A 14,590-nucleotide genomic window follows, 5' to 3' on the forward strand; every position below is an offset into this window, starting at 1 on the left:
GAACCCTGCTAAATGGCCCTGTCAGAATGCCATTGTGACCCAGCCATGAAGAAGATTTAACTGCTTCTAAATCACAACTACAAGTGTGTTTATTATGTACAGCACTGGAAGGAAGGGCAAACATAAAGAAGGCTATAAAGAAATATAATGAGAGGTGCGAGTTTAGGAAAATGAAGGGAATGAGGATGGGAGAAGGGAGAAGATGGGAAAATCTATGACAGAAATTGTAAATCCGCATTTAATGCGGCGGTCTCAAATGGTATCCACAGAACATCAAAGAACCCCCACTCTTCTTCCCCTCTCAGAAAAATCTAAGAAAGCAGAGCACTCAGAGGATTATTCTCCTCCAATCGCATACAGCTCTCTGTGACGGGATCCTCCGCTCCTCACCAGCAGACCTCCCTCCCTCCCACACACACACAGGAAAAAATGTGCGTGGTGAGAGAAAAAAAAAAGGAGGCAGAGTGGGAAAAAATATATAGTTATAGGTGTAAGTCAGTCAATACTGAGATGTAACACAATGTGCAGAAAAGGTGAATTGAAGGGGAAAGCATGTAATTGAAAGGTGGAAAGAGAAAGTGAAGGTTGGGGTGATTGCCCTTTTTAAAGGACAGGAGAGCGTTTAGGGCCCATGAGAACACCCACACACCATCTCTCCCACACACACACGCAAGTGGGTGAATATTATTCCATCAACACCCAAAAAGCATGATTATTTTTGTTTGCTTTCTGTAACAATCATGTGACATCTGAAATTTGTTTACATGTGGTCTAACAAAGCTGATTGGATCCCAATGCTTTCTGCTGCATTTACAGCTTAGATTAACATGCACTTTAACCACTTAATCCCTGTGTTAAAGCAGCACTGTGGAGCTTCTATCTCCCTCTCCTGGTGGTGAGAATAATTATACAAACACTGTGTTGCCATCACTTTTTCTGTACCTACAGTAAAATATGATTAGGGCAGAAATTCTGTGGAGAAATAGACAAAAACCATAAGTGTAGTGTACATTCAAGAGGGAATAGGAGATCAACAGGATGGATGTTTAGACTTCAGGCACCTGCAGGCTATGGTGTGGCTGCTCCACAGGTTGTGTGGTATTTAACAGCTGACCTTTACATGGTATTTTGGTAAAATGCTTCATTTAGACAATCGTTTCCACTGAGCACAGACTAAACCTGTGCACCAAAATAAAAGCATACATACTACACAACATATAAGTGAGAATATCCTGTCCATGACAGACCTCGGATAAAAACACAGTGAGCGCTGGGGAAAAGAGGATTGCAGCCCTGCATTTACAGATAATCTTTGGGACGAGGCAGGGCAAAGAGAAACCCAGGAATTCTGTTAACAAAATGATGGAGAGGGAGAGAGAGAGGAAAAAAAAGAGCATCAGCCATGCACGCTTATCTCCGAAGGGCTCCTGCTATCCAACCAGGTCAGATGAATAAAGAGGTTTTAACCTAATTTCTCACATCCAGCAGCACTCTGACCACAGAGAGCACGAGACAGTGTGGTGCAAAGTAAATAATCCAGTTTCTCGACTTGAAAAACACAGCTGGCGCAATATGATAAATGCTTTTGGTTGAGGCCTCACATCAAAAGATCCTGTCTTCAAACACATTTTCAGTCTGTTGTTCCATGATGCACTTCAAACACGCACTACAAAACACAGAGCACGTTTGCTTGAATATTCTCTATTTAACCTAACAAACACAGGACCTTAGGATGGTGAGTTTGACTGGCTTAATGGTGGCAGAACCAAAATGAGATCACATGGTGAGGAGCGGTATTAGCCCTTGAACTAATTTGCTTCCACCCTGTGTGAAGATGACTCATCACATGGATGTGATGGCAGATCAAAAATCATCAAGCTCAGCTCAGGAGCTCACAAATGTTCCACTGCCCCCTGGTGGACAGTGTGAGTAACTACTTATGTAAGGGAGGCTACTGTAGTTCAGTTTTGATTTACCTGGAGCAGGTGTTTTTATTATTATGCTCTGTTATGATTAAACTGCAAATGACTGAAAGAATGAATAAATACTTCTGAGTTAGCACTGTTTACGTTATATGAGGCAGGTTTGCCCTTTATTCCAACAGCTTCATCTGTAGCACATTATCACCTTTTTAAAGGTTACCAGATTTGCCAAATAAAGCATTGACCAGAAGAATTTGTGAAAAATGACTGGGCCAATGACTTGAATATCAGTGCCACACAATAATCCATGACCTGACAAATTCTGTGACCTTAAAAAGAAGTTCAGTTATTTATTATTGTCTAGTAGGACCACATCAATTATTGCTCAGATTATGTGAATTGAACCTACTGTATCTGAGAACAAGCACAAAAATGCTACGTAAATGCTGCTCAACACAACATGACAGAGACTGTTTCCATGTTATCTCACTGGAGAATAACTGTAGCGGCAGAGGAACATTATTCTCCTTCACTGCACAGGGTCAACAGCAGAACATCACTCCTGAGGCCGAGTGAAGGAACACATTGACCTGCTCTAAGTGTAAGAGTGAAGTAGATGCTGTTAATTTTAAGAAGGGTTAAGCTCAAATCTATCCATGCTATTAATTTTCATTTTATCTTAATAGCATTCGCAGCATAACTTTGAATATGAATTAAGCTTGAATCTAAAGTAAAAGAGGGTTGACCATAACATTCCTGGGTGTAAGAACCAAACAATAAAAATAAAACTGTGGGAAGAAGTTTGTTTTAAAGATACACAGCAAATAGTGTCCCCTGTAAATGTATCTTCTCATCAAATGTATCATCTAAATATAAGATTATAATATATAAGATATAAGAATATAAGATACAAATTATTGAAAATATTTAAATACATAACTGAATTGTTGTTGTGTATCATCAAGACTAAATGTATTCAAGAGAAAAGCTTTAATGAAAAGCTGGGAAGACATTTCTTTGATTTGAAATTTAACAAATAAAAGTGTTGACAAGAACTCAACACTGAACAAAAAACGGAAAATAAAATTAACAGTAGTAATGAATAGATTGTTTCATGTTGAAGCTTAAAGCTGCCAATGGCTACAGAAATAAACAACCAAGCAGTCTGTGAGAGGGAGTTCAGTTTCCTTTTTAGTCAGACAGGACCTGAGAGAGCCACAATTGTCCCAGAGCTTTGCTCCGTTTTCCTCTTTATAATGTCTTGTATGGTAGAAATGGGCAGTGGCTCACTCTTGTCCCTTTTAGGAGCATGAAGTAAGTCCACCACCGTGCAGCCGGGCTTAGGACGCCCGCGCCTTAATGCCCGTTTCTCCGCCCGGGTCTTGGGTGGAGGGAGGCCATCACAGATTCGAGAGCAGGCTGTGGTGATGCCACAGAAAGACGGGTCATCTGAATGAGAAGACCCCTCCGAGCTGCCCTCAGATGGCGAGTCTCTAAAGGTTGGCTGAAGTAATCCTTTTGTAAGCGGTGTGGGGTTTGTGGTGACAGGCATGCCGTTACACATGCCGGCACCGTTACACAGCTGAGAAGCATGAAAGGAAGGCTTCAGAGTCTCCACTTTCTCCATGGGTTTAATCTTACGTCTCTTCTGTTAAGAGATAGATAGAGAAGAGACAGGAGAGGATTGCAGTCTGCTTAAATAAAATGCATGTTTCATACATACATATGACCCCCAAATTCTGCACTTAAACAAATTTGACAAACCTTTCTATTAACTGCACAAAGGCTCCGTCTCTCCTCTGCGTGTAGCATTTCTGAGCCTGTTACACAAGGATGGAAGATCACTTGCAACATGTTCTCCTTTTCCTGTATTTTGAACACAATCTTTCTCACAAGTTAGTATTCTTATTACTATATCCACTTAGTTCCTGATGTTGGACATGACCTTACCTTTGCTGATGGCTAGTTGGAATGACTCAGAGTGTATAAGTGGATAGGATGCACTCCTCTTCATGCTAGACTCATCACAACAAGTGAACTGCCTATTAAGGAACAGTATTAGTTAGGTACCTTTATCATGACAATAATCACAGATATAGGACCATTTATGTTTGTTTCTGTGATTTAATAATGATAACATCAATAATGGCATAATGAGTGGAAGTAATTTTAGGCACTGTGACTTCTGTCCATTTGAAGTGCATAACCTCCTTTCTCCCAACGTGACATGATAAATCTCGTCTGTGTCATTTTCATTGAAGGCATGTTGTGCTTGTCTGTCTACCTTTCAGGACAGCAGTAGGTGTAGCTCTTGGGTATGGGAGGCTCTGGCTCTGTGGCTGGCGAAACAGCAGAGATGCGGCAGTGGTTGGCACACAGCAGAAGGCCAAGACACAGACACAGCATGAGAGAGAGCAGCAGGTAGTTCTGCCTGTCTGACACCTAGAACACAGAACATACATTACAGAATTACATTAATGGAACAGCAGCAATGTCTGCAGCAATGACAGAAAAATATAAATACTACTACTATAATATTATGTATTGTTTAATTCAGTGCCAGTACACTAACAAATAAAAGTGTTTCATGTGTCAGCAGCTGGAGGGCATAGTACCTGTATTACATGCTAATAAGGTCTAGAGATGAGAATTTTTTGGTATGAGTCTAAAAAAAATATTATGGATGAAGGCTTTGTGCCTGAAGTGTTGTATCTACCTCACTCTGCAGCTGGCTGACTCTGACAGACAGGTTGAGAACCAGCTGAGTCACATTCTCCAGCTGGCCCTGCAGCAACAGAATGGATTCAGTTTGACGCTGGTCCTGTGGGAGCAGAAGGACAACACATTAGGCGACTAAGCACACAGTTCCTGTCACTGAACTGACATGTAATGGTAGTATAATTGATATTTTAAGCATTTTTGTGATACAGAGCAGCATAAGCATTCATTTGGAGTTGTATTCATGTCCACGTCAACAATCTACTATAAAGTTGTGGGTTGTAAAAACAAAGCAAGGAGCTAGAAGCTGCTACATTTACAAATGAGTTCAGTGGCAAAGATAATCCTCACTGGATTTGTTTACTACAATCAATTGCATGAGGTTATTACAGCCTTGACTAATATGAAAATATATTAGTGTAACTTGAACCCCAAACTGGAGAGCTTTTGGAAAAATAAATCTAAATGGCCAGGAACAGAAGCAGCTCTTGGTTCCTGGCCATAAGAACTGTCAAGTATGAGTGGGTAAAAATCTCAAAATCAAACAAAAGCAAATACTTTAATTATTTACCTGCTCCTCTGCTAATTTGGAGGTGTCCTGAAGTTTAATGATGGTTTTATTGAAGGCCTTCTGCATCTCTTCCATCTGCTTTCGATACCTTCAATGGAAAGATGGCAGATAAGGTCACCATAATGTCCCTTTTAATATATATGTATATATGTGTGACTGCACCAAACTCACCTTTGACTAAGCTGTTCCAGGTAGCGCCCGCTCAATGACATATTCATCTCCAGGGCCTTAATGCGGTTGTTGAGTCTCATGAACACAGACTCCTTCTGGCTAGAGCCATGCACCAGGTTCCCATTCTGCTCTGTGTCGTTGGGAGGATCTGCGTAGATGTCCGAGACCGACTGTGAGGTAGGCAAAGGAGCCGAAGATATAGTGAGGTCTTCTGTAAGTTCCTCCAGTTTCGTGTCTGTGATTGGTGCCTGACTGCCTGAAGGCTCAGGATCTGTGACAGTGTCTGGCAGGTGGGATATGTCAGTGCTGCTTTCGGGTACAATTGGTGGGTCAGGGTGTGGTTCTACATTAGGTGAAGTTGTGGGCAAGAGACCTTGAGACTGATCTGTCTTGTCTTGGGTTTGGATGAGGTCATTTATTTCTGGTTTGAATGTCTCAATGTTAGGCTTCTCATCTGTTGGTGCTGCTAATGCATCATCCACTGTGGCACTGGGTTTCACATATATAGAGCTACTGAGAGAGGCTGAAGGCTCAACGTGCTTCTCTTCAGCTAGCATATCCTGGCTCTTTTCTGGTTCTGGCTCCTTTGCTGGTTCCTCAGAAGACAGCTGTGGTGTTTCCACAATAGTGGTATGTTTGGCAGGGGATGAATCAGTGGCACTGGGTTTGGGGAGGTTCACGGTTTGACTGGGCTCCAGCAGAGGCGGTTCAGATATGGATTCTATTGTTTTCTCTGCTGCTTTGGATGTTTCATTCTCTGGCTCATGTTCAGAAACGTGTTCTTTTACATGGGGCTTATGTACATCACTGGGACGCTGCTGAGGTTCAGGGCAGACAGATGGGGTCAGGGGTAGGTGCCAAGTGGGTGTCAGGATAGGAGGAATAATTTGCTTCTTGTACAATGTTTGGCATTTCCTCCTTTCTGACAGATAGGCTGAACACTGTTGCTGGAAATACTCCTGCAGAGAAGCCGCACAGGAGCATGAAGAAGACAGTGAAGGAATACAGCAAATTAGGCTTTCTTTTTGTCTCTCAGTATCATTCTGTTTCTCTTTATCTTCATCCAACTCCTCTTCTTTGTCAAGAAGAATGATTGTAGCGCTGATAGGTTCTTCATCATCTCCCTCTAGAGGAACAACTATGTTTTCCTCCACTGGGGGGAGCTCTTGTTTGCTTCCATCAGTTGCAGCAGGTGCCTCTTGCACAGCAGTCTCTGAAGAAGGTGGTGCAATTTCAGGGATTTCAGGATCAGGTGAAATCTTAACCTCTTCACTGTCTGGACTAGTGAGAGAAAGAAAGACAATAAAATGCATGCACAACATAAAAGCAGTTATTCCAGTTCACACACACTTTTTATTCTGACAAGATATAACAAAGACATTTATTGATTTCAGATTTGATTTCAGATTTCAGATCATTTCTTACATCAGCACCAGTTTATTGAGACTGGGGAAAACTTGCCTATAGTTCAAGTAGAGGTGTAAGGGAGATGTGCAAGTAGGTGAGTGGCTTATCAGACTAACCTCTGTTTGATGCTAGCAGCACCTTAAAACAAGCTGTTTTACCAAGCTGTTGGGTGTAGAGCTGTACTATATGTGGCATATGTTTTCAAAAGAAACCGACAGGTACTTACACTGGGGTAAGGTCTGTGGTGGTTTTAGTGGTGATTTCAAACTCTTGCGATGGTTCAGTCATATTCACTTCTTGGGATGAAAGGTTACCTTGAAAAAAAATGGACAAGTAATATTAATCACACCTAGCTGCACAAGTTTATATAAAGCTTTAGGAAACAGTAGTAAATTAGTATGCAGAGGAGTGATGTGATGTGTGGTCTGTACCTGGAGCATCTTGGCCTCCACCAAGAACATTGACAGCAATATCATTTACCATCTTAAAAATGGCATCTGAGGAGAAAATGTAAAAAAAAGTTATGATGGTAATCTGAAAAAAAAAACTCTGTGCAACAGTGATTGTAATGATTGGGTCACCTTTTGCTGTTCCAATCAGATTCTTGGATAACTTGACTTCAGCAGGGGACAATCCAGAGGGATAATCTGTAAGCAGAATAAACACAGTCAATGTGTTATAAGTACTTTTAGAAGCATTACAATATCATTTTGTCTGCAATACCAAGTCCAAAGATTGATCTTTGATTACTCATGAAATAAAAAAATAAAAATATGCAACTGCAGATGAAAGAGCAAATTGTACAGTGGCTAATAAACTGATTCTCAGCAGTGTAATGTTATTCAGAGATAGCACATTGTCCACAATAATACATGGCATTCTATCTTATTTGTGCATATACTGATTAGAGCTGAAGATCTTTGCCCGAACCTGACGGGGACCGAACGGTTTCGGTCTTTGTTCCGACTTCCTACGTTAGTCAGAACGGGCCCGATTAAAGCTCTAATACTGATGCTTTTACAAATAATCACACCTGAGGCAGTATCAGAAGTAAATAAACAAACAGAAACATGTCTGGGTACACAGATAAAGTTGAAATGAAATTGATTAGTTTGTATGCATAAACTGCTGGGTAATGTGTTGAAACATGAGTGTCTCTTAAGACAAGAAAAAGTCCACTCACTGTACCTTTGGCCTAAGTAACATATTTAAGTACTGACCCAATTCATCATCCTGATCATCAGGTCTTTCAGATGGATCTGCTATCTCCTCATACTCCTCTACCATGCTTGTGCCAAAAACCCTGAAAAAAATCATTTGAATCATTCAGTCAAAACATGTTATTCTAGAAAGACTTTCTATGTATGTTCCTTCTTCTCAACATGAGAACATGAGCATCAAACCATGCTCTAAAGAGCATTGTGTCATTGCTTCATCTGTTACATACCTTATGAGACTAAGGGGACAGAAATGTTCAGAACCAAAATGTGAGACCAGCTCTACCTAAAAATGGAAAAATGATGCAAACACTTTACTAAATGTGTGTCACAATATTATAACTCACTCCAAACAACTGTGGCTACATTAACAACAAAGAGCAAAGCAGTGATTGTCTTTCCTGTGATATGAATACTGTGGATTTAAACCCAGATTGGCTGAGCAGCAGAAAGTTACTGTATTAGTCACATCATCTGACAGAATTTGCTTGATTATATGACAAGTTGTGAGTTATGAAATGTTAATATGTAACATGAGCATATTTGAAGAGCATGTGTTAAATGAATTATAAGTAGCATAGCAAGTTAGATCTGATTCTGTTAGATGTTGATCACACCACTTTAATAAAAGACACAAAATGCACACACAGTTCCCTTACCCAGCCAAAAATACCACACACTACAAAGAGGGCATGCTAACCTTTAAGTACTTGGTGAACATCTGAAGCAAAGGAGGAAAAAAGACAAAATTAAGGACATGTAGGCATGCATTCAAGGAGAAGGCTCTAAGACTTAGAGCCTTCATCATGTTGGAGTCACATTATGTACATAGTATTTAGCTAATGGTTTTATATAGGAGAAAGTACCAACAATACACTCTTATAATAGTCACTTGACAGACAAGACTGACTTTGTGACTGTTACGGACCAGCTAAAACTAAAATGGAAGGAGTCAAAGTGTTCACCAACACTGAAATTTCCAAAATGGAGGCAGTGACACTAATGAAAACATTAACCTGTGCTCACCTTAACATATTTGGCATAAAGATGCTCATCCAATGGGAAACTCTGAACAGTACGTTCATCCCTGGCATGAAAAGTTCCCAGCTTCAGCCACTTATTTGTTGGATATCTGCAGGATTGCATTTATAAAGCACATACTTAGCTCAGTTTTAGAAGATCTCTTCATTTTAAAAGATAATTAACAATCTTTTGTATTATGATAACATGACATGTTGAGATATGACCATACTGTATCAATATACAGTAATATAGATGCATACCTATCACTAATGGAGACCAGAAAGTCTTTAGGAGTAGAAGAGAAGAGCTCAAAATTAGCTATATCCAACTGCTTGACCTGGATGGGCTCACAGAGCTCAATAATGAACCTGTGCAGAGAAATAGACATACGTTTTAAAGGAAACAAAAAATGGTCTCAGTTCTGGATAGAAAGCAGAAGATGCACAGCTACTACATACCAGATTTTGTTACTACAGGGGTTCAGCATGTACAAGTCCATGTTCTCTTTTAATATGGCTGAAGTGCTCTGTAATGAAAAATCTGTAGTTTGAAAAGATCCTTTTTACAAAAGGTTTTAAATTCCATGTTGGTCACAAGTGAATAGCTAAAGCACATGAACTGATCACTGAGCCATTATTGCATGTGCGTTTCAAAAGTCGGCAAATTACAGTTACAATTCCAATAGGGCTTTGCACCGATTCTCAGTGCTCGGGCCCTAAAAAACAGCCTCTATATCCTGCCATGACAACATATTGTCTTTGCATTTGTCAGGAGACTGAAAACACTACAAAAAATAAGTGGTCAAATGTGTCTGAGACCATTTCAGCAAGAGGTTTTGCTAATCAAGTTCTGATGCATTATTAGCAGCATTATTGGCAGCGTGCCAGCACCCAACTACACAGACAGTATTTCTGTAAGGTTAATAGAAAGCAAAGCATATGTAAAATGTATACCTTAGCCTCTGGGTTAGCACCAAGTATCTTGGCTCCACACTCCACTGAAGCATAGTTATTGAAGTTCTTTTGGACCTTTTTCACAGTGTGAGAACCCCCATTGTTAGATGTGTGAGTAGACAAAGCTATGAAGAGATTAAAAAGATTTATGGGGAAAATTGTATTTATTTATTTTCTGTAGTCTGATGATATGTGGTATACATTGAACATATCACAAACTTACTCTTCTCTTTCTCTACCTCCATCATTTTCCGCTTCCACTCATCAAAAGTAGGGATGTCCTCTGGATCTTTGCTGTTCACAGGCGGATCTGTGTCTATGCTGGCAGTGAAGCTTGAGTCCTGTTAAAAGATAATAAGGAAACAAAAGCTGGGACACCTCCTCTGGTTAACCAAGGGTAAAATAGTCCATGTAGTTCCTGAATTCCTTACCTGCTCTTTCGGCATATGCGATGTGTTGGGTTCCAGATGTGGTGTGCTGTGAGCAAGATCGCTATGGGTTTTAGTACCTGTGATGTGAACATTGGAGGTGTTCTCCTGAACCACTGGTGGGCTGCTGTAGTGATGACAAAAAGTTGTTGCTGCCTTTATAAGATTATCAGAGTTTTAACTGAATGGAACAACCAACAGAGCTATTGAATAAGATTAACTGTACCTATCATTGTCATATGGATTGGTCTCTTCTTCTTCACAGTCAGCTGGAGGCATCTCAGAATCAGTGACTTCAGAAATAGGTGCATATGATGCATCACTTGAAACACTGAAAAATATATTTAACATAGGATCCAAGAATAAAATAAACAATTTACAGAAAGAGTGCTCTAAACTGAAACAATCACATGTTATAAGTCAAGTTAACATTTTTTTGTTTGTAATTTTACATATAACCGACACGAAAGGTGTTAAAAGAAAAACACAGAGGAAAGGTTTGTGGTACTAATAACTTGCCTTGCTGGGATGTTGTCTTGAGGGTGATGGATGTTTGGGTCATCATTATTCTCAGCAGAAAAACCAGAGAGAGACTCAGGGGAAGGGAGCAGGGAAGCAGAGTCCTGATCTTGAGTGACTGAGGTTTCAGAATGTTGATATACTGAGCTTTGGTCAGGTGGTGAAATTTGCTTGTCTGCTTCTAGTTCTATCTCTACAGTAGCATCCTCCACTTCAAAGGCCTGACAGAAAACAGAGAGAGATTTGAGCAGCTGAGTAAAATGGAACACAAGCTCTGCCCATTAACAGAGCTGCACTGATCAACAAAACACTCAAGGCTTCAGCTGGAACAATCAATATAAACAATTGTCTGATAAGATGCATATAAATGCTTCTTCTGGTCTCGAACTGAAGGATACTAAAATCTTTGCATCAACATGACTTTAAAATTACAAATCAAGTGCAGTGTGCACCAACTATACTGTACCTCCAAATATTCTTTTGTGTTAACTTCTTGTGCGATCTGCTCCTCTTCTATCTGCTGCTCCTTTTCAGGTATAGACTGAGGCAAGACCCTCTTCTCCTCATCCTAAAGAAAAAAAACATATGAATACATATAGCACATACATAGATACACAAATGACACATCCACAAATGTCAGAATGACCTGTGTTTACATGACTACAGCTACCTTTGTACTTCTGATACACGTCCCACAAGGCAATCAGTTTGATGTGTGGTTTATTAAACCACTAAAACATACACATGACCAACTACCGTAATAAAATATCTGAGCCATGAGGTAGGTTCTAATGTTCCAAACAACAGATAGTACCTTTTGATGATTCGACCTTTCCCCTGGCTCTTCTTCTGAACTGATGTCCTGTGAGACCATGGGCCTCTGAGTCTCTTGTTCTGACTCTGTGCAACAGACATAGCAACTAGGGTGCCTATAAGACAAAATGAAAAATAATCAGTGAAATAACACTACTGATTCAGGTTGTCTAAACAAAGATTACATCATAATTGCTACAGAAAATGCTCAGTAAAGAACGATGAGGAAAAATTAAAAAACACAAAGCTAGCTAAAGATTTTTTTGTTTATAGAGAGCAGTGAGTCAAGCCCTATGTGACACATGAAGAAAGTCCAGGTGCACCGTGAAGCCCATATCACACTATAATTTATCTTATCTGCATGTGGGAGAGAAGGCCAGAAGAATATACTGTTCTTTCTGTTGAAGAAAACAAAATATAATATATATAATCTCAATCAAATATTAAATAAAGGTGTATATAATTTGAAATTCCTCAAATGCCGCACTCCAACAGTGACTTGTCAACAATCCAGGCCATTGTCTGAATTATATTCTGGATTCCAGGTCACGTACTTTACTGGGCCTCTGGCCCACCTCGCGCAACTGCTGTGTTGTTCTTACATGAGGTGAGACTAGTCACAAACACCTTAGTGAACATCAGTTATATTTTAACTCCTAAAGGAGCAAGAATGGAAACTTCACTGCCTAAATCAACTAAGGGAATCTACATCAGTTTCAAAGAGCATAACAGCCGGACACTTTTGTATGTATCTATGTCCTATAATTATATGATTATATGATCTTTTTTTTAATGTACTAGACAGAATTAAACAAAGCTTGAAGAGCAGGTGTGAAATGAAGCAGTGGACAGCCCAATAGTGGAGTAAATAAAAAAGAATAAAACTTTTCCCACATGTTTATGCACATGTGTCCACTCTCAACAACAGACTGTCATTGGGAAACATGCCTGAGAAGTGACATGTGACTGTGTGGCTTCACTTCATTTGACTTATAAACATGTAACACACCTTCTTAGACATTTGGTAATAACAAGTGGTGAGAAAAGAGAAGCTGTTGTTTGATATGTTTAAGGCTGTGAGAAGATCTATAAATGTCAACAATTCCACAAACTAAACTAGAACCAAACATCTTCACATTTTACTTTGCCAAGAGTAGAACACTGATAGGTCACAGTTTCACAGCTGAAGTAATGCTAGTAAACGTAGGCCATGCCAACATCACCAGCACAGGTCTTGATGAAATATTACATCAGATCCCTCCCTTCTCTGTCTGAAGTACAGCAGTCAGTGCGTGCTGTGTTTTGTGAATATCCTCTGACATCGTGGTTCAGAGCCCATAATCATCCCACATAAGCTCCCTCTCTTAGGGCTTTACTGAGTTCTGACAGATTTACACAGACCTAACAATCCCAGGCTTCCCATAGGGACCGACATGACTGACGTGACATGTCGATAATCCTGTCAGGGGCTGATGAACCAAATCTGTATAACGTTGGGCTAACGTAAGGTCCACGACAGTATGCGACGTGACAATTAGCAATCACTGATGCTCAAATTAATTCTTGTTTATTGATAGTCTTGCGGTGGTAAACTACACTTGTGCTCCACAGTTAGCTAACTGCAGAAGCTTCACACAGGCTCCCCAACCTTACTAAGGTTGCTGAGGAAACGTATCAAATTCTGCCAGATCACCAGGGAGCGAAAGGTCAGGAGGTGAAGAAAGATCGTTTAAGGACAGTTTGATCAGCCAACGCTACCTTGTTTTAAACTTAGCTAGGTTACTAGTTAGCAACTCAAGCTAACTTGTAACACTAACCTAACAAGTCAGAAGTCAGCCAGGTGCCACATCACAACATAGCGTTAAGGCTAGAAAGCTAGCTTGCTAAAGTACCGTAACTTATTTTAACCGTGTGGAATATTCGCCAGGCACTCTCGTAGTTTTTATATTCGACATTTACCAAGGAAATAACAGCACCATTTAAAAGTGGGACAAATTTATCCAACTCACCAACAGACTACAGCTACACATAGCCACACTGACACAATTCGCCACAACAGTGGTGTCATCTTCATCCCTCTCCCTCTGGGACAGACATCCTCGCCGTACTCTTGGAAACGTCTTATCCTTGTAGTTAATGTGCTCCCCGAATGTGTATTAACATAAATTCCGCCGCTGGTTCCTGCTAGCACAGCTGACGTTAGCAGTTTCAGGAGAGAAGTGTGATGCTAACCGTTGTCCACCACACACACTGAACCTGCTCCTGACTGTCAAAACGGCTCAGCGCTCAAACGGCCAATCAAAAGACAGGGACGCTGTTGCGCAGTTCAAACAGCGCGTGTGGTGGGAGCGCTCGTTTTGTGCCTCGGGTCGACCGGCTTCGGTTAGCTCAATATCTCTGAGAATTACTTTTACAACCCAAACATACAAATAACAAAGTCCAGCTTGATGAATGAAAACACACAATTAATCTTTAGCTGGTCGTTATGACAACACAATGTTATTTGAAGCAATGAGGTTAAGTTTACACTTATAAAAGCAGAAACTGCGCAGTAACCGCAAACTCTGTGTCTGGGTAACAGTAACAGCAGGATCATGCAGAGGCCACTAGGGGGAGCGCTCTACTCACCTCTGCAATGCTGATAGGACTTAGTACAGTTAAAACAAGGGCATGAGAGCTGCAATAGAAGGGCTTACCTTTAAAGATAGACTAACAGATATAATAATTCAATAAAGTTCCAACATCTGGATGAGCATGACCGTTACTGTGCTATGAATGTTTTAGATATAAAATATATAATGACATCTCATAAAATTACATGGAAGCAAAACCAAAATTAATAACATTA

At 40.3% G+C, this 14,590-nt stretch overlaps 1 protein-coding gene across 2 annotated transcripts; it reads right to left on the reverse strand.

Moving 5' to 3' along the window:
- Positions 1–2,247: 2,247 nt before the first annotated feature.
- Positions 2,248–14,032, reverse strand: LOC114449998 (SUN domain-containing ossification factor). 2 transcript variants are annotated; one of them, XM_028427884.1, is made up of 24 exons: positions 13,752–14,031; positions 11,744–11,858; positions 11,396–11,497; positions 10,930–11,150; positions 10,637–10,741; positions 10,414–10,537; positions 10,206–10,323; positions 9,983–10,107; positions 9,488–9,555; positions 9,290–9,397; positions 9,033–9,138; positions 8,707–8,727; positions 8,237–8,292; positions 8,010–8,092; positions 7,371–7,436; positions 7,221–7,286; positions 7,016–7,103; positions 5,383–6,663; positions 5,212–5,299; positions 4,639–4,743; positions 4,207–4,364; positions 3,873–3,964; positions 3,687–3,742; positions 2,248–3,570 (listed from the first exon to the last, which is right to left on the reverse strand). In XM_028427884.1, the coding sequence occupies exons 1-24, from the start codon at positions 13,814–13,816 to the stop codon at positions 3,118–3,120; spliced, it is 3,870 nt and encodes a 1,289-aa protein (XP_028283685.1). In that variant the 5' UTR covers positions 13,817–14,031; the 3' UTR covers positions 2,248–3,117. The 2 variants fall into 2 exon arrangements, with proteins under 2 accessions (XP_028283685.1, XP_028283686.1); XM_028427885.1 differs by lacking the exon at positions 8,707–8,727 and having other exon boundaries at positions 13,752–14,032.
- Positions 14,033–14,590: the final 558 nt, after the last annotated feature.

The sequence above is a fragment of the Parambassis ranga genome, chromosome 17 (assembly GCF_900634625.1).
Source record: "Parambassis ranga chromosome 17, fParRan2.1, whole genome shotgun sequence".
NCBI classification, from domain to species: Eukaryota; Metazoa; Chordata; class Actinopteri; family Ambassidae; genus Parambassis; species Parambassis ranga.